Source organism: Diorhabda sublineata, chromosome 4 (assembly GCF_026230105.1).
Source record: "Diorhabda sublineata isolate icDioSubl1.1 chromosome 4, icDioSubl1.1, whole genome shotgun sequence".
Classification (NCBI taxonomy): Eukaryota; Metazoa; Arthropoda; class Insecta; order Coleoptera; family Chrysomelidae; genus Diorhabda; species Diorhabda sublineata.
Window position 1 is genome coordinate 24605453 of NC_079477.1, and position 18456 is coordinate 24623908.

Below are 18456 nucleotides of genomic sequence, written 5' to 3' on the forward strand. Positions count from 1 at the left end.
AAGTTGGTTTTCCAATCGACCATTGTCTTAAATTACGAGTAATTTGTTCAAAAAGTAACGTTTAGAGTGTATCAATGAAATTTACTTTTGTGAACGTTAGTATACTTCTAATGTACTGCGTTATTTACTTAAATAAATGTGTTTATTGTTCTCAACAAAAATTCATTAAACACATGAATATTGAACCCTCAATTTAACGTGGCTTTCTTCTTTGGTGGAAATGAAAAACAAATCGATTTGGAAATTGTATTTAATACAGAAATTATTATAAAAAACATATCGTTTCAGAAGAATGTGTTTCTACATCTTCAGGGATTACTTCAGAAAAATATATATCTCTGTAATAAAAATTATTATTATTAATGATTTGAATGATTGATTGTTTTTAACTCACCTCCGCATCGATATTTTTTTGTATACATTTTTGCATTTCCCATATTATTTTGTGTGGCCTTGTTTCATCTGAAATAATTATATATAAAAATGACAACAATTTATGATTAGATTATTTCGATAGCTATTAGGTACTGTTCTACACTTGAAACTTGAAATATTTTGTCATGAATCTGCATTGCTCTCATTGCTCTGTGAAATACGAAGACTCACCCCTAAGAAGTCTCTATGGTTTGCTTGCAAAATCAGAAGTTAAAAAGTCATAACTTCGAATTCGAAAAATTCTTGCAAAAGTGTTTATGATGTTTTTGGATCGTCTTAGACTAAATCTGAATTTCTGCAATCTTTTAGTTTACTTGCTAGTTGGGATGTGCACTGAATATCCCTCAGCACCTTCAAAATCGATTTTCTTGATGGTATGACACAAAAATAGGTCTGTTTGGAAATATCTTATTCACAATCAACATGAAATCATTCGTCGTGTTACTGGTGGCAACGTCTTGTTGAAGTCTAGAATTCAATATTCTAGATTCAAATTCTGGATCCATAAAAGGATTTCTAGGACTCTGCGGTGGTTTATGATGCCGTTTGAGATTCTCACTATTCCAGTAACGACAATTCCAAGGCTTTTCACAAACCTTTTGATATGGAAATGGGCCTCATCGGAGAAGAGGATTTTGTCAAAATTGGAAGCTCGTTTTAGTTAGCAGGAATCTATAGGACTATTTTAATCAGTTGAAAATCTCACGCCAGACTTTAGAGATGGTAACCAAGCTCAGAACATTCGTTTAGAACTACTAAAATGGGGCAAAACCAGGAAAGCTTCACTGGAGCGACTAAAGAAAGGCGTTGCAGTAAAAATTTCAATTCTTGTGTTAATTGAAGTTTGTATGGATTAAGTTTAAGATCAAACTTCAAAATTCGTTGCAAACATCGTAAAGACAGATGATTTTAGATTCTCGTCGAAGTGAGTAAAATTCCATGATTAGTTCTGCGCTCACCCCGCCCGCGTGCTTTTTACCGTGTAAAAAAGATGATGGAATATTAATCAGTGTTACTTACTTAATTTTAGAGCGTTTTCGTTACAGGTTAAATATGCGTTAACGTCTTGGGACAACTTCATTTCATCCAGGTATGGAAGTAACTTGTCTTTTTTCAATTTTAAATCGTTATCTAACTAAAACGGATGAAAGAAAAATGTTATATATTTGAATATAATGAGAAGAATACGAACTTACTTCATTACAAGCCAACCACAGACAAAGGGTGTAATACTGAAACGGAAAATTATATTTTATTATATTTATTATAATAGTGAAGAAAGTTTAAACTGCACGACTGCGTCGACTATGAATCTTCTTCCTGAGAAATCCAGGGAACAGTATTTGAAGGATTATAATTCATTTATGGAGTGGCGTACCAGAAAAAGGCAGCTTCACAGAAAGAGTGTTACTAGCTTACTTTGAAACTAAATCCAAAATGTGGAAGTCTTCAACACTTTGGTCGACTTATTCAAAACTGAAAGGCACCCTAATGGTAAATAACTACGTAACATCAGTAAACACTCGAAACTTTCCAAAAATTCCCTCGCTTATTGTAACATTTGAATTTACCTAATGCACTACATCGGGCATACATTTCGACGCCCTTCGGCGTCTCTATTAGTGGATTCCGGTGGTGATATAATTAAACGGTGGGTGAAAATCCAACACAGTTGCGGTGGGTTACGTAGACGACTCAATAAAAAACTAAACGAATTCGGCAGTGGAAACTTTGATGGCAACAACTAATTCGACTTCAAGCAACGTTGTAAATGTTCATCATCCTATTAACAATCCATTATATTTACTAATATAACTGTTGACGATGTTATTTCTTTGAACTCGTTAAATGTTGCCAATTCAAGTACCAATAATAATGTAACTTCTTCACTTCTTCAAATTAATAATGCTCACAGTTGTTCTTTCAATATTATTATTACAAAATAAAAATTGATAAAAGTGTAGTGAAATTTTTAGGAGTCTACAAATGTACAAAAAAGTTTGTATGAAAATACTTTCACAAATAGGACGGTTTGACGGTTTGGCAATTCCTACGAGTTGCATAAATAACTATTGAATATTCAATGAAAAGTTTTCTAAAATTAAAACTATAAGAAAACATTTTTCCATGGCTTTATAATAAAGTGTATATATCTTAGGTCAATAGAAGAGTTGGGATTTTAGCTAATATCCCAGGATAATAGGCAGTTGGCTGATGGCGCGTCACGCATACCTATATTATATAAATAATGGACAAAATTCGGGTAATAGTGATAATAATGATTGATTTACATGCAAAAAATAAAAGACTTTTATCCTATTTTTTTTTATCTTATTCTGAATACCCAAAAGTCTGTTATCCGAATTTTAGCTAAAGTCCCAGGAGAATAGAAAATGCTTGGTCATTTTTCGATGAATAATCTATTGTCCGGCATTTAGCTAATATTTCGGGAGAATTGGCATTTGTGGTGCGCCATCAGCCAACTGCCTATTGTCCTGGGATATTAACTAAAATTCCAACTTGTCTATTGACCTACGACATGTATATGCATTCGATCCAGTAGCTACGATAATTCGAACGTACGAGGAAGATTCCTAGTGCACACGTATGTTGAGAAAATAACGGACGACATTTTAAAGGAATTTTATAACAAACTGTAGGGCTGTGAAGGTTTCTAGCAAATCACGAGCAATTGGTTGCTTTTTCGCGTCAATTATCAAACATATTTGATGTTTAGTCCTCTATTTCTTTATTATAAGGACTAGAATAATAAGATAAATACCTAGTATTGTTAGATATCCACCAAAGTAGCACAATTGGTTTGATTAACGAAAAATAACGGTTTACATAACATCTCAAAACATAACCTCTTGAAATTATCATATTTGAGCTGTCGGATTCCAAAAACGCAGCAGGGTATTTGTCGGACAAAATATTTTGAATTTTTTGTCATATTAGTTACCAAATTGAGCATATATTTATCACAAAACAATAACTAGTTACTTGGACATTTTTCGGAATTTCTAACTCTAGAGAGCAATAGTTTCGATAAAAGTCATGGCGGGGAGTCGGTAACACTGAAAGTCCCGTCATAGCGGAATCAAAAAATTTTTATTTAAACAAATAGAACGTAAGTATAGGAATAGATTAAGCTCGGTATGCGTGGATTCCTATTGCCGAAACAATGTGAAAAAAAAAATTATTAAAAAAATAGAAAAATATTTTACCGTCATCGCGGATATTAATTTTTTTTTGTATTCCACAGTAAATTTTATTGGCTTTTAGAAAAAAATCACGCAAACCACTTTTTCTTGCCGGAAGGGTTTGGCATACCCACTTGAAGTGTGTGATGAGGGCTAAAATTTCTCCACCATACCGGAAACCATTTTTTTTATTTTATTCATTTTTATGTCGATAGTACAATTTTTACATAAGCATTGGACAGAGGATTCATTCAGCTCCATTCTCAATGAAAAAAAAATTTTTTAACAGTTGAAGAACAATGCTTCGTTTACACTAATATCAATGGCGCTGTCTCGCGGACATTAAACGAGGATTATACATGTTATCACGAAGAAGCTGATACGAGAATTTTCTTCCACTTGAAAAAATGTTTACCTCACCAAAAAATTCTCATCAAATGTGTAGATACTGACGTGTTGAACATTTGTCTCGGAAATATTCACAAATTCGAAAACCAAAAAATATGGATAACAAATAAATTAGGTAAAGAAATTAATTATAGAAGTTGTACAGATCTTGCACGAGAATTAGGTCCATCACTTTGTCGAGCTCTTCCGGGCTTCCATGCCTTCACAGGTTCTAATTATACAGCAGCTTTTGTTCGGAAAGGAAAAATCAAAATTTAATACAAAATGAAGAATACCAAAATATGTTTGAACATTTGACGGATCCGGAAGACATCAATGACGAAGAGAAAACAGATCTTATCCAAAGATTTACTAACGAAATGTATAATATAGACAAAAATAATGTTGATAGTACGAGATTTGAATTATTTTTGAAATTTTTTGCAAGCACCAGTGCCAAAGAAGAATTTTACAAAGGTCTTATAAATTTCAATTCTAGCAATATTCCCCCATGCTGGAAAACTCTGTCACAAAAAGTATTACGCACCATATTTATAAATGCAATGTGGCAAAATGCCACTGAGCCAATTTGTATTTTATTTGAACCAACAGAATGTGGATGGCAACTGAATCAAGAAAATAAGTTGGAACCATTGTGGTATAAAGGCCCAGCAGCACCCTCAAAAGTTGAAGAAATTCTTAGTAGCCAATTAAATGGAGAAGAAAGTGAAGAATCAGTAAATGAAAACCGTTACGATATAGATGAAATTGATTTCGATGATTATAAATAAATATTCTAAGTTTAAGACTAAACTCCTGTCAATTTTTTCAATATATTGTTTCAATTTTATAAAATAAAAATTCTCCTATTATTCCTTAAATCATATTAATCCTCATATTCTTTTAAACCTAAGCAGAGAAAAAGACATCTTATTCGACAAAAAGCATTTACTCCAAAATAAATATATTGAACATCGTACATTTTGGAGTAGATGCTAATATAGTTTATGCAGTTCAAGATGGTATGCGGGATTTTTCCGGCAGTTTTTGAGCGCGCATACCAACCTATTTTTAAAAATTATATAAAAATGAATAAAATAAAAAAAAAGGTTTCCGGCATGGTGGAGAAATTTTAGACCTCATCACACACTTCAAGTGGGTATGCCAGACCCTTCCGGCAAGAAAAAGTGGTTTGCGTGATTTTTTTGTAAAAGCCAATAAAATTTACTGTCGAATACAAAATATCCGCGATGACGGTAAAACATTTTTCTATTTTTTTAATAATTTTTTTTTCACATTGTTTCGGCAATAGGAATCCACGCATACCGAGCTTAATCTATTCCTATACATACGTTCTATTTATTTAAATAAAAATTTTTTGATTCCGCTATGACGGGACTTTCAGTGTTACCGGCTCCTGGACTATCATAGATAAAAAGTTTCTCGGATTCAACAAAAGGAAGCTTTATGCAAAGTTGCGAGTATATATTGAGCATTAAGTAAGAAGGATTCTGTTCTGTGGACTATATTACTTATTAATGCAATAAGTTCCATACAAAATTTTTTCTATGTCCGTAGACTTAAAGAAATTCGACAAAACTTTTATCAATTTTTATTTTGTAATAGTAATATTTAAAGTACAACTGTGAGCATAATTAATTTGAAGTAAAGAAGAAGTTAGATTATTAATTGTACTTGAATAGGCAACTTTTAACGAGTTCAAAGAGATAACATCGTCTATAGTTGTATTAGTACTTATTGGATTGTTGGTGGGATCGTGAACAGTTGAGCCGCGTTTACACCGGAGTTAATAACACAAGTTTTTAACATTTTTGTTATTAACTGATGTTAATAACAAAAGTCATTAACATATGTTAATAACATTTTCTTTTGGCTGCTAGTTTTGTTATCAACAAAAGTTAAAAACTCCGCCATTATCAACGCTCATGCACAGCCAGCAGTTCTAGGTGAGACAATGGTGCGAGAGGATGACGTGGTTCTCGCTGCAGCTGCGTGCGTTGTTTTGGCTACCGCTGCTCAAAGGAGACGTAGGAGATACTGGGTAAAACCGTCCCTCAGAGCAAGGACTGTGTACAGTGGGAGTGATATGTTGAATGATCTGCAAGAAGACGATCGTGACCCTCTTTCAGGCGAGCTAAGGTGCGACGGAAGCATCAACACTGGGCGCTCTCGATACAGATCTATCAAATTAATCACTTGCTCCTGATTCCATTCACTTTCCATCATTAAAATAAACAAAAATACTTCACGCCAACAAAACAGCAAAACACACAAACTAACCTCTCTGTCTCAACGTGTTTCGTCTGCTGCTGTAATTTGTCGAGGGGCCACTGGCGCGCTCTGTGTAGCAGGATGCCGGGCGAGGGGGTTGCGGGGAAGAGAGGAACCTGTTGTTAACAAAAGTTAGCGCGCTAAAAGAGGCCATTAACTTTTGTTATTAACATTTGTTTAAAACATAACACATTTCCTTTGATCTTTACCGACTCTGGATGGATAAAATAAATCTTGTTAATAACATGGAATTTTCTGTTGAAAACACGAGTTATTAACTTTTGTTAAGAGAAATTTTTCGGCGATTCAGCTAAGTTAATAACTTTTTGTTAAAAACTCGTGTTATTAACTCCGGTGTAAACGCGGCTTTACAATGTTTCTTGAAGTGTTTTGAATCAGGTAAACTCAAGGTATTGATACCTACAACTTGGATTTTGCATTTTTCATTTCTATACTGCAAAAAGAAATGATCTGTTTTGATATTTATGGGTCGTTGGTTTTTATATTTTTTATAAATGTTTACCAAGTTTAATCTATTGTCAGATATTTCACCAACAACAGTAAATCGACGTTGAAGATGAGTTTTTGTATCAGATACTGTGATAATTGAAACATTTCCGGTATTATTAATATCTTTACATTTTATAAGATTTCTCCCTCCGCAGATGTTAGAATAACATCTAAGGTTACATTAAAATTGTTTGCTGCCAATCCTTACGCATGAGATAATGATCGTCTTGAGCTTGCAACAGAAATTTCTTCACGGGCGAATGTTTTAGATTTTTTGGTTAAAATAAGTCAACCAAAGTGTTGAAGAGTTCCAAATTTTGGATTTGTTTCAAAGTAAACTAGTCACAATATTTCTGCGAAGCTGCCTTTTTTAGTACGCCACTCCATAAAAGAATTATAATCCTTTAAATACTGTTCCCTGGATTTCTTATGGAGAAGATTCATAGTCGCTGCAGTTGCCTATTCAACAACATCCCTTAGTGTGCAAAGCGGATTTTCTTGAACGATTATCAAGAAATAAAAGTGTGACGGTTTATCAAGGAAACGAATTGACATAAGAAATGCAAAAGCGTGAAAAAAAGAACCGCCACGGTATTTTTTGACCGATTCTTCATGAGTACAAATGAATGAAAGAAAATCGTCGGATATTATAATGGACTGGAATCAATTGATGATGAATTATTAGTGCAATGTATACTGCCAAATATCGCAGAAGATGCTAAAAAAACTACTTTCAATACTACATTCTAATGAAACCATAATTAATTATTACAAATCCATTTTGATCCTACCTGAATTGAAGGTTCATCATCTGGAAATTGACCATTCTTAACTCCATCTATCAATTGTTGTGAAACATCTGTAGTAAGCTTACACAAACGATGAGCATGTATTGTCATTTCCTTGAAAGTTTTTCCATAATCCTGAAATATAAAACTGGAATAATCGAATTTTTAAAATTATATTTACCTTTGGGTTAAGTAGTCCGTAAGCTAGAGTGCTTAATAGAGCTACCAAAAAAGTAATTGCTGCTGGCTTCATATTTATTAACCTAAAAAAAAGTCGGTTTCAATTGTATAAGATCGTAGTTTCGACTAATTCCGATCCATTGGTGATGAAAACAAACTTAATAAATTTTACAAATAAAATCTTTGTCTAAAGTCTCTTTACAACCCACCATAGCAAGAATTCAGTTATAAAGGATGTTACAAAATATATATTAGAAAGTTTCAGTTTATGCAATGTGAAATACTTAATTTTCTCACTACCTATGTGAACCTTCTTATAAAATAAAGATTTGTCTTCAGTTTTTGCAAGTTTTTAGCAGAATTATTTGGAAACATACTTTTTAGCAGCAGTTTTTCCTAATTCAATGATACTAGAATTTGTTATTTACGATTATTCAAATTGAAATAGGTTCTACCAACTTTGCCATAGATAATTAAATTAGAATATCAAAATTACATCGTACCCTTAGATAATCATCATAAATCACTTACTTTCTATTTGACTTTGATACACTTCACAAAGTAATAAATACTCTTTAACAAAATTATTATCAATATTTATATGGAATTCAGTTGTAAAAATTACATTGTTCAGTCTAAGAGGTCGCTCACCAATCGGATAACCTCTCACAAAATTGATAACAAATTGTGATACGTTCTCTTTGGCATCGTACGTTTTCTATGAAGGTCATTTCTTGAATTATGAATTTCTCCAAATTTTTGACAAATGAGAATAATTATTAAAAGTATCTATACTGAGAATCAATCAATCAATGATCATTGTATTGATAAAAAAAACTTATATAATCTTAGTGTAATCTCTTAGATTCCAAGATAAGGCTGTGAAATTTTGTGGTAAGTGGTAAGCCTATTACCTATCAGGCAGATAGATCTCTTTGTGAGTTGCCTATACACTTCAGCTCATCCAAAGGTCCTAGATAATGATGAATATGTTTATTGTCGTATTAAATACAGGTGAAGTGTTATGGACTTTTCAAACTATTTATTATCGTTATATTATTTCTATTACTCTTCCATTTTTTTCCATTAAAGTACTTATCGACCTATTTTACACATGGTGTTTCTAAATTGATGCGACAAAATTCAAGAGGTGATTGCTGGTGTGAAATTAACTACAACAAAATTTCCTCAGTTCACTTTTCCAAGATATCGGTGAGGACCAAAATTCTCTATTTTGAGTCTATGTTGAGTCTATGATATTTTTAGTAGATCCACATTGCAAAAGCCTCGAGTCTGTTCATGGTATACACTCTTAATGTCCACGTTTATGCTCGATACAAGTGAACTGTGTGCACGTACACCTTTACAAGTTTTTTCACCTTTAGCTTGTTCTATACGTGATTCAACTTCGACGTCAGGGTCTACATTTGTCGTTATGCAGCTGCCAAGACATTTAAAATCCTAAAATTTTTCTATTGCGGTTTCATAGATGTTCATGCTCAGTTGTGGGTTTGGAAGTCTTGTTCACTTTTGTTTTTGTCACATTAATTTTCATGCATAGTTTATCTTCCACTTTTACAACTTTGTTGTCATCTGCATAACGTATGTTGTTCAATGTCCTACCGTTAATTAATGGTTGAATATGTGCGCAGAGTATATATTAAACAGTATTTGCGACAAAAAACAACCTTGTCGTATCCCCTTTTCCATAAACACCGGTTCTGAAGTTGTTTGTCTATATCTAACCGTTGCTTCTTGGTTCCAATAAAGGTTTCTAATAAACTCGATGTATTGTTTGTCTAAACCTTTTTTCTCTAGCAATGACAGAAGGACGGTATAATTCCTCATGTCTCGACATTTCTATAGGAGTATAAATAAGCTCGCTAGTGCTTCCCTTGTTCCTAGACCTAAGCGAAACCCAAATTGGGTATCGTTTTGATCACCTTCACGTTTATGGTAGATTCTAGCTTGTATAATTTTAAATAGGATCTTAAGCACTTGACTCATCAAGCTTATCAGTCTGAACTCATCACATTTCTTGGAAGGAGAATAAATACAGAGATAAGCCAGTCTTTTGGAATATTACTTGTTGCATAAACTTCCTGTAGTAACTGGAACCGTTGTAACAAATTTTCTTCCCCTATTAGTTTTATCATTTCTATGTGGATTTCGTCCGGACCCGTTGCTTTTACGTTTTTACTCAATTTAAGTGCTTTGTTTTTCCCTGGTTTTAGTATTTTTAAAGCTTCTTCATATTCACTATTCCTGTCGAATATTCGTGGCGTATCGCTAGCAAATATTTTCCGTAAATATTTTAGCAAAACTTTCAATAATTCTTGTTCTTCTGTTACCAGTTCATTGATTTCGTTTAGTATATCTGTTACGGGTTGATTTTTGTTGAAATGCGTTACCTCTTTTATTTTCTTATGAAGTCAGTGGCTGTCCTGTTTATTCTGAAGTCATTTAATCTCCTCACACCTTTCTTTCAGCAGCCCTTTATTATATATCGAAACTTATTTTCAAGATGAAGTTTTAATAAATAAAATTATCATAGCTCAAAATCTTTGTTTTAGTTAAAAATATTTCCTTTTTTAAAAATGATTTTCCCCAAAACAAGAGCTGCAGAGAAAAAAGATTCATTATGAAAGCTGGAAATAACCACGTCTAGCCAAAATATATTAACGTAGCCTACGTGTCATGGATTGCCGCACGTTCAAAGATTTGATGTGTCACACGCTATTTGAATACGATTCTTCAAATCGTTGATATCAACTACGGGTGTCTTGTAGATCAACGATTCAAGGTAACCTCATAAACAGAAATCAAAAGAATTCAATGTTGGTGTCTTCATCGACCAATCCAACGGTTGGGATATGCTGCATCTAAATGCTGCCTAGCATCTCGATTGAAGTGTACTGGGGTATCATCGTGCATGAGCCTCTTTTTTTGTCTGATATTGAATGCGTGTCTTCAAGTTGTTCAGGGAGATCTGGTATAAGAAATTCCATTTAATGGATGAGACAGAAAATGAGGCCCAATTAATTTATCCCCTATAATACTAATCCGTACGTTCTTCATCAGTAAAAAATACATAATTTAAATATTCAAAATTTTCTCGCATTTCGTGTATTAACTATTCAAAAATTACAACTCGTTGAGCAAAATCGTTGAACCTCTACGGATGGTGAGAATATGGCTGTTGCTTTTTCGAAATTCGCCACATAGATGATGGGCTAATATTTAGGGTGTTGGCTATTTTTCTAGTACTTGTTTTTTGTTTCGGGGGTTGAATTATTTCCAAAAGTCCAGTTTAGGATAAGCAGAGGACTCTTAACTTTTTCATTGAAGATTTATTTTCAAACTACCTCTTATTTTGTAGCAAATTTGTTCTTCAAAAGGTATTTGAATATCATCTAATCTAATCTAATCGTATGCTATAATTATTGAAGTAATTGAAATGAATTGGTACCTGAACAGCAAAGGGAATTTTTCTGTTTAATTTTAACAAACAAACAATGTGGACTTTTTATATTTTTTGTAATCGTATCAATTTAAAAACCTGATTTTCACGTGAGAATTTTTTTCTTCTAGTAAATATGAAAAAAGAAATAGTTTTTTTTTCTCGTTTATTTATTTAAAACTAAGATTTACATACTAAGAATCTAAAATACTTCATTATTTATATCAAATACACAAGTTTACGTAGAAATAAAGGGAAATTCATCTTTCAAATTAATTTATGTTGTTTTCAGAAGAATATATAACACTGAAACAGAAAAAATGTTAACTAGTATAAAAATATACATCTCTATCATAAAAAAATATTTTCCAGCAAACAAATGTGGCATTTAAGGACGCTTTTCTGCAAAATTGAGTTAGATTTGCTCAAATATTTCGAATTTTGTTGAAATCTTTTAAAAATGCATTAGCAACGGACAATTTCTGGACAATGGACAAGCCACTTAAAGTGTAATGCTTACATCAATCCAGCTAAATTCAAATTGGTTGTGGTCGGTCTAGATTCTAGAGAAACGTTGATCTATTTAAGTACTTGTTTTTTTAATTTGAACAAAACTCGATATATTATAAGTGCAAAAATCAATTGAGAAACCCTATATATATATATTAAAAAGTATTATTAATAATATTGATCGTGAATGTTTGAAATTTGCTTACATCTTTGGGAACATTTTCGTAAATACACATCTGCATCTTATATCCTATGTCGCAAGAAGATTTTTCACCTATAAAATTCATAATATATTGATAAAATATATATAACATCAATTTGAAAAGAAGAAACTATTCAGACAATCATAATAAATCGTCTTTATGAGGATAAAAACACGTATATGTGTGACATATCTGATGTCTTTGACTGCGGACTTGGACATCTTGTTACTTAAAAAGAAACACTATGGATTCCGAGATAGAGCGTTAGAGTTATCAGTACGTAAACTACAACAGTTGTGAATCTAGTCTGGCATTGGTGAGCGATATCCATCAGGGTTCAGGATTCTTTCTGTCAATCGATTTACTAGCGTCAGCATCGACAATCTAAAATTAGCTAAATCTTGGTGTGATTCTAACAAAATTAAACGAAGCAAAAACTAAAAAAATAATCTGTAAAGTTGTTGGGATTCACATTAGATATGGATATCAATTAAGGAGATAATATAGATTAACTATGCTCAAGAATTTCATTACAGATTTTTGCAATGATTAACTTTGCGTTGATCCAAAGTCATCTGGCTTATGGTATCTCTCTATAGGGCAGCTCTGGCAGATTTCAAAGGGTTTTTAGTCTTCAGATGACGAGTACATTGCCACTAACCATGAAATATGATTCTGCGAAGAAGTCAAACAAAAATGACCACATTTGGCTGTTGTTTTATCAAGACAAAGCACCAGCTCACACATCCGTTTTTGCAATAGCCAAAATTAATAAATTAAAGCTTGAATTAGCTTGCTGGTCAAAGATTTTCCGCAATGAAGAGGTGATGGCTATTTTAAGGAGTAAGGAGAACTTATTGCACATTGAAGGAGGAATAAATATATTTTTTTCCAAAGTTTTTGTGTTTTTTCTGTTTGGCCAGGTACTTCTGGGACCATCCTATTGCAAAATACCTGAAACTTCTCATCATTTCATTGTTGTTTGAACAATAAATAATTGATCAATTTGGAATTATTTTTTTTTTTAATTTCAATTTACCTGAATTACAAGCTTCTTTCGCGCAATTCATCATAACTTCAACGTCTTCGTTTCTGTTCATCTCACTCATATAAGATCTTAATACCTCTTCATTCATTTTACAATCTAAATCCATCTAAAACAATTTAGTTTAGAGCATTCATACGGAAAAAATGAAGGAATACTTACAGATTTTGCGTACAACCACAAGCAAGTGGTATAACACTAAAAACAAATAATTGATTTGATAAAACTAAGAAAAACCAAAAGTAGTTATTCATTATATATTCATTGATAGCGTTAATATATTGATAATTACCTTAATCGATGTTACATTTGGGAACTGGCCATCTCTAACTCCATCTATAAGATCTTGCGGTACATTAGTAACAGCTTTACAGAAATCGTGGCTTTTTTTCGTAATCGCACCAAAATTCTTACCAAATCTCTACAAAATGAAAAAATCTAGAGCTTAACAAAGTAACTTACATTATCCAGTCATTGAAATATTCAAATTGAAACACCTCTAGCGAAAGAGTTAGAGTTTAAAGTGTGGAGGACAATAAGTAGGATAATATTTTCATTTTCTCATTGGAAAAAAGACCAGTGGAAATAATGGTGATAAAAAGATGATAAAATGTTTGGGATATTGTTATTTGTAACATTGAGGATGGGATAGGAAATAATCATCCTGCTAGGAAGCTACATCGTCATTTGAGACATATCTAAACGGACACTTCGTTTGATATCCATTAATGGATGTTTACGATCACATCTGCCCATTTTATCCTGTCTCTAACGCTCCAATTTTTAATATTATGGAAACACGACATCCTCTTTCTGCTCAATCCTCTCATTCCCTCTATCTTTCCTTCCATCAAGAGCCGAAGCAAATCATACCTCACGTTTCGTGTCACATGTCCCAAGTATGCTATTTTTCTATGTTTCATCGTTTCCAGTAAATCACATTCTCTACTATTTTCTTTTCTTGCTGTCCAAGGAGCAGTATCGAGTCTTCCATACCATACAAAAGCACGTAGCATTTTGTGCATCTTATTGTGAGTTGGGTCAAAGTCAAAGTTCGTACATACGTCTTTGATTTTCACGAATGAGCTCCTTGCTTTTTCTATCCGGCATTTGATCTCTTCGTCTGATGATCAGTCTTCACATAACGAAGTTCCCAGATAGTTAAATCTCTTCGTTATGGTATGATTGGTTTACATTCTGGAACCCATATAGTTTGCAGGTGAATACTAGGAATTTTTTCTTTTTTACTTTATTATTGATTGCAATAAGCCTTTGGAGATAATTCATGTTATATCTTGCCACGTGCCATTTACTTTGAAACCTAATTGTTAACCCTCGAGGGCTTCTTAGAAGATGTTTACCGAATAAAGATTAGGTGGGGATAGGGCACATCTCTGCCTAACACCTCTAAGGATTCTCTTTGAAAGTTCGTTGTTAACTCTAACTGTAGCTCATTGGTTTCAATACGAGTCTTAGGTACTGGATACACGTATGATAAATTATGGGTTGATTAAACTAGTAAAATCAGTTGCGATAATTTGTAAACACCTACAGTGGATCACTGATGACTATCATAAGGATATGAACCTATTCTCACTATTTATAATGATGATCACATGAATAGAATGATGGGGAGCTATATTCTGCTGCCCTTGTTATGATCTCGATCCCTTAGAACGGCCTCTTGGTTTGGATAAAAGTATAGATTCACTAACAAGCTGAAAAGATTGGAACACTCGACTTGAGATAAACTAAGATACAGATAGATGGACCTTTGGCTTGTTTTACTTGTAAAATATGATTAGTAATTGGTCTGGAAAGATTCAGCCCAAGATTAGCCCTGATTAGATTCACCATTGACATCAGTCTTTCGTAGTTTCAAATTAGTCCCGATGATATTAACAGGGGGCCACCATCATAACAATCAACTATGATTCCATAGAACTTATTTGGGCACAGATAGAGTTATGTGTTAACGCTATTTGTAGTTGAAGAAGTGCAGCGTTTGCTACGTATTGCAATAGAAGAAAATACTCTATAAATAAATTCGAATAGAGAAAAATAAGTAGAAACGGCTATTCTTCACTGGTATCGATGAAAGTGATAATTTCTTCAAAAACAAAAACCACAACCAGTAATAGAAACTATATTAGAGTGATAACCATTGGAATACAACCGCTATTTTCTCTCGATTGTATCTTGTAGCTCTCAGTTTGTTGTGCTAACAGGAATTCCCATTTTTTTCTAGGATGTTTTCTACTCGTATGTCTTTATTGGCTTGGAATACGTTACTTTTTACGTACTAAGAGGATACAATGAAAAATTCATAGAACCGAACAAAATTTCAATGTCAAAATATTTTATTACTCATCATATTCTTCTTTTAATTGGATACATTAATTACAGCGAAACTGCAACGTCTCTAGACCTTTCAAAAAAAATGTTCCTTCTTGCTCTGCAAACCAGACCTCCACACCTTTTATTACCTCCTCGTTGGAAGAAAATTTACGACCTTTCAAACTTTTCTTCAGTTGAGGAAAGAAATAATAGTCGGACGGAGCCAAATCTGGTAAATAATGGGGGTGTTCTTGTTATTAAATGTTAGTAAACAATAAGTATTATTAGATTGACTTTATTAATAATACATAAATGAAGCACAATAATACATGAATAAAAGTATGCACGTAACGCAGTATATAAAATGCACTTGAAAAAGTCTTTCGTTTAATTATAAATGAATGGACTGTAAAAAACACTTTTGTATAAACACTGATAACTGGATGTGAACTGCTGAATGCGACTGGCTGTCGCGTGGGCTGGTGGCGGACTGACTGTGGTGGGTCATCCTTCGGGGCTCTTCAGACGGAAGGGGAAGAGCAATAAAATTTGGCTCTCTTGGTTTCCCGTCTACCTGGCTTTTTCAATTCGCACAGGCACAATTATATTTAGTGTGCGCATCGTTGCTATACTCCAACAGTTCTAGTAATACAAACCCTAAATAACGAATTTTTTGCATGGCAACATGAGATTTGTGTGCAGGGACGTTGTCCTGCAAAAACAAAACAACTTTGGATAGCTTTCCGCGTCTTTTCTCTTTAATTTTTTCCCGTAGAGTACTCGGTAATGTTGAATAGTAATCTCTAGCTATTGTTCTATCATTATCCAAAAAATTAATCATGATTACTCCATGGAAATCCCAAAAAACTGAAGCAAGAACTTTTCCAGCTGATTTTTGGACACGAAACTTCTTAGGTCTTGGAGAACCAGGGTGTCGCCATTCCATCGATTGCTGCTTTGTTTCTGGATCGTAGAAATGTCCCCAAGTCTTATCCATAGTAACAATTCGGTTTAAGAAGTCTACATCGTTTTCAAATAGAGCACAGATCGACCGCGATGCTTCTCCCGTGCACGCTTTTGGTCAACATTCAAACATTTGGGGTTCCATTTTGAAGCAATTTTTCTCATGTCCAAATTGACGTGAACTATATGATGAACGCGTTCGTATGAATAATTCAGTGCTTCAGATATCCGTTGTATCTCAATTCGACCGACTGATAAAATCATGTCATGAACTTCATCGATATTTTCGGGAAATGACACAGAAACTGGTTTAAGAAGTCTACATCGATTTCAAACCTTGCACGTTTTTGGTCAACATTCAAACATTTGGAGATCCATTTTGCAGCACTTTTTCTCATGTCCAAATTGACGTGAACTATATGATGCGTTCGTATGAAATAATTAGTGCTCCAGATATCCGTTTTATTTCAATTCGACGGTCGATATTTCGGGGACTGGCACAGAAACTGGTCTTCTGGATCGATCATCATCTTCAATGGAAAATTTACCTCTTTTAAATTTTTCAGTCCAATTATCCACGGTCGCATACGAAGTACATTGATTACCAATGATATTAAGCATATCTTCATAAATCTGCTTACTTTTAACCCTTTGAAATACAGGTACTTGATGATGGCTCGTTACTCCAATTTTTCGATCTTCACAATTTCGGTGGACATTTTTTTTTCTTTCAATTTATTGCGTAGCTCTGGTTTACTTTTTTGACGTCAAACTTTACATTTACAATTCTAATAAGTTATTGTTTATCGCTATGGCAATATTTTGTTTATACATCCTCGTATATTGGTTATGCTCAATGGAAAATAAAGGAGTTATGTTATGAGAAAATGAGGAGAGGAAGTTCCAGGAAAACTTGCAACAAGTGGAACTAAATGAGAAAGGAAAAATACAGCAGATGAATGAAGTAGCGAAGAATCGGAAAGAATGGATGAAATAAGAATAGAAACTCCCGATACTCTTACGCTCGAAAGGGTATAACGAGTTCTAGAAGGGTCGAAAAAGAACAGTAATTCGAATAATAAATAATTATACCTTAGGATCCATATAACCAGAGGCGCAATAGACTAGAAAAACAGCCACAAAACATGATACCAAACACGATTTCATGACTTTATCTGAAATTGAAAATTATAATATATAAATTACGTTGAAAAAAGCGAGACTAGATTTAGGTCCGAAAGATCAAAATCAAGACCAAGCAGGGCATGAAACACGGCGGTTTTTGTATGTTGTCAAAAATTGTTAAAAGAAATGATCATACTGGTGTCGTTTGAGATTTTAAGGACTACAATAGGAGGAATTTAATTTGCTAGTTTATGCTTAATAGCAAATTTATGATTCATCGTAATGCCCTGCAAAAACAAGACCACTTATCACCCTGCAAGACTTGGTTTTAGTATTAACTCATCACTATACATATTTTGATAAATATAACAAAAAATTTTATTGTATGTTCTTGATAAAATGGCACAGATAAAATCTAGACAAAGTTATAGACTAAAATTTATTGTTGGGAACAGGAACGTGATAATTAATTTTGGTAGATCTGAATTAAAACAATTTCCAGTTTATGATCAGTTATTCCTGTTTCAATTTTGTTAAATATCTAAATAAGTTTCCAAATCTTGTAATTATGAGTTGATTCTTTCATGAGATCGATCCTTTTCACCTGCTCAACCAAAAAGCTATTGAACGATTTTGGTGATTGAAAACTTACTTTATGACGTATAACTGTTATTCTGCGATTGCCACAAATCAATTTTAGAAAAATCTTTTATACAAAAGTCGAAATTTACTGATAGTATTCACCTCAACTCACCTCACAGTTTGAACTGAAACATTTTTTCGAGCTCAATAAATAGGATTATCAGTGTATAATTTGTTGTATAAATTATGAAATTGTTTCCATTATGAAATTCTTTTATAATTTATGTTGTCGATAATACCTTTGCCCAACATTATTTTTTTTAAACTGATAATGTCAATACCATAATAAACGATGAAAACAGATTCAACAATTTCATATTTTGTCAAATTACGAGAGACCCATGAGATTTTGGCCTCTATCTATCCCGAAAATTAT

The 18456-nt window shown here is 33.1% G+C and overlaps 2 protein-coding genes across 3 annotated transcripts; both read right to left on the reverse strand.

Annotated features, from left to right (window-relative positions):
• Positions 1-234: 234 nt before the first annotated feature.
• On the reverse strand, positions 235-8397 carry LOC130442849 (uncharacterized). 2 transcript variants are annotated; one of them, XM_056777218.1, is made up of 7 exons: positions 8327-8397; positions 7797-7878; positions 7619-7750; positions 1632-1667; positions 1456-1570; positions 395-462; positions 235-338 (listed from the first exon to the last, which is right to left on the reverse strand). In XM_056777218.1, exons 2-7 carry the CDS (start codon positions 7866-7868, stop codon positions 321-323), a joined length of 441 nt encoding a protein of 146 aa, XP_056633196.1. In that variant the 5' UTR covers positions 7869-7878; positions 8327-8397; the 3' UTR covers positions 235-320. The 2 variants fall into 2 exon arrangements, with proteins under 2 accessions (XP_056633196.1, XP_056633197.1); XM_056777219.1 differs by having other exon boundaries at positions 8299-8369.
• Positions 8398-11407: 3010 nt separating this feature from the next.
• Positions 11408-18211, reverse strand: LOC130442557 (uncharacterized). The gene is made up of 7 exons (XM_056776766.1): positions 18091-18211; positions 17406-17488; positions 13306-13434; positions 13176-13211; positions 13008-13122; positions 11972-12039; positions 11408-11561 (listed from the first exon to the last, which is right to left on the reverse strand). Exons 2-7 carry the CDS (start codon positions 17478-17480, stop codon positions 11544-11546), a joined length of 441 nt encoding a protein of 146 aa, XP_056632744.1. The 5' UTR covers positions 17481-17488; positions 18091-18211; the 3' UTR covers positions 11408-11543.
• Positions 18212-18456: the final 245 nt, after the last annotated feature.

What these genes read in the sequence shown, in the direction of transcription:
- LOC130442849 (XM_056777218.1), bottom strand. Translation starts at nt 7,868, where the DNA reads ATGAAGCCAGCAGCAATTACTTTTTTGGTAGCTCTATTAAGCACTCTA. An exon ending in ATGATGAACCTTCAATTCAG is followed by an intron (nt 1,668 to 7,618) that starts GTAGGATCAAAA and finishes TTTCCGTTTCAG; the next exon opens with TATTACACCCTTTGTCTGTG. An exon ending in CGAAAACGCTCTAAAATTAA is followed by an intron (nt 463 to 1,455) that starts GTAAGTAACACT and finishes TAATTATTTCAG; the next exon opens with ATGAAACAAGGCCACACAAA.
- LOC130442557 (XM_056776766.1), bottom strand. Translation starts at nt 17,480, where the DNA reads ATGAAATCGTGTTTGGTATCATGTTTTGTGGCTGTTTTTCTAGTCTAT. An exon ending in CAAATGTAACATCGATTAAG is followed by an intron (nt 13,212 to 13,305) that starts GTAATTATCAAT and finishes ATTTGTTTTTAG; the next exon opens with TGTTATACCACTTGCTTGTG. An exon ending in TGTGGTTGTACGCAAAATCT is followed by an intron (nt 13,123 to 13,175) that starts GTAAGTATTCCT and finishes AAATTGTTTTAG; the next exon opens with ATGGATTTAGATTGTAAAAT.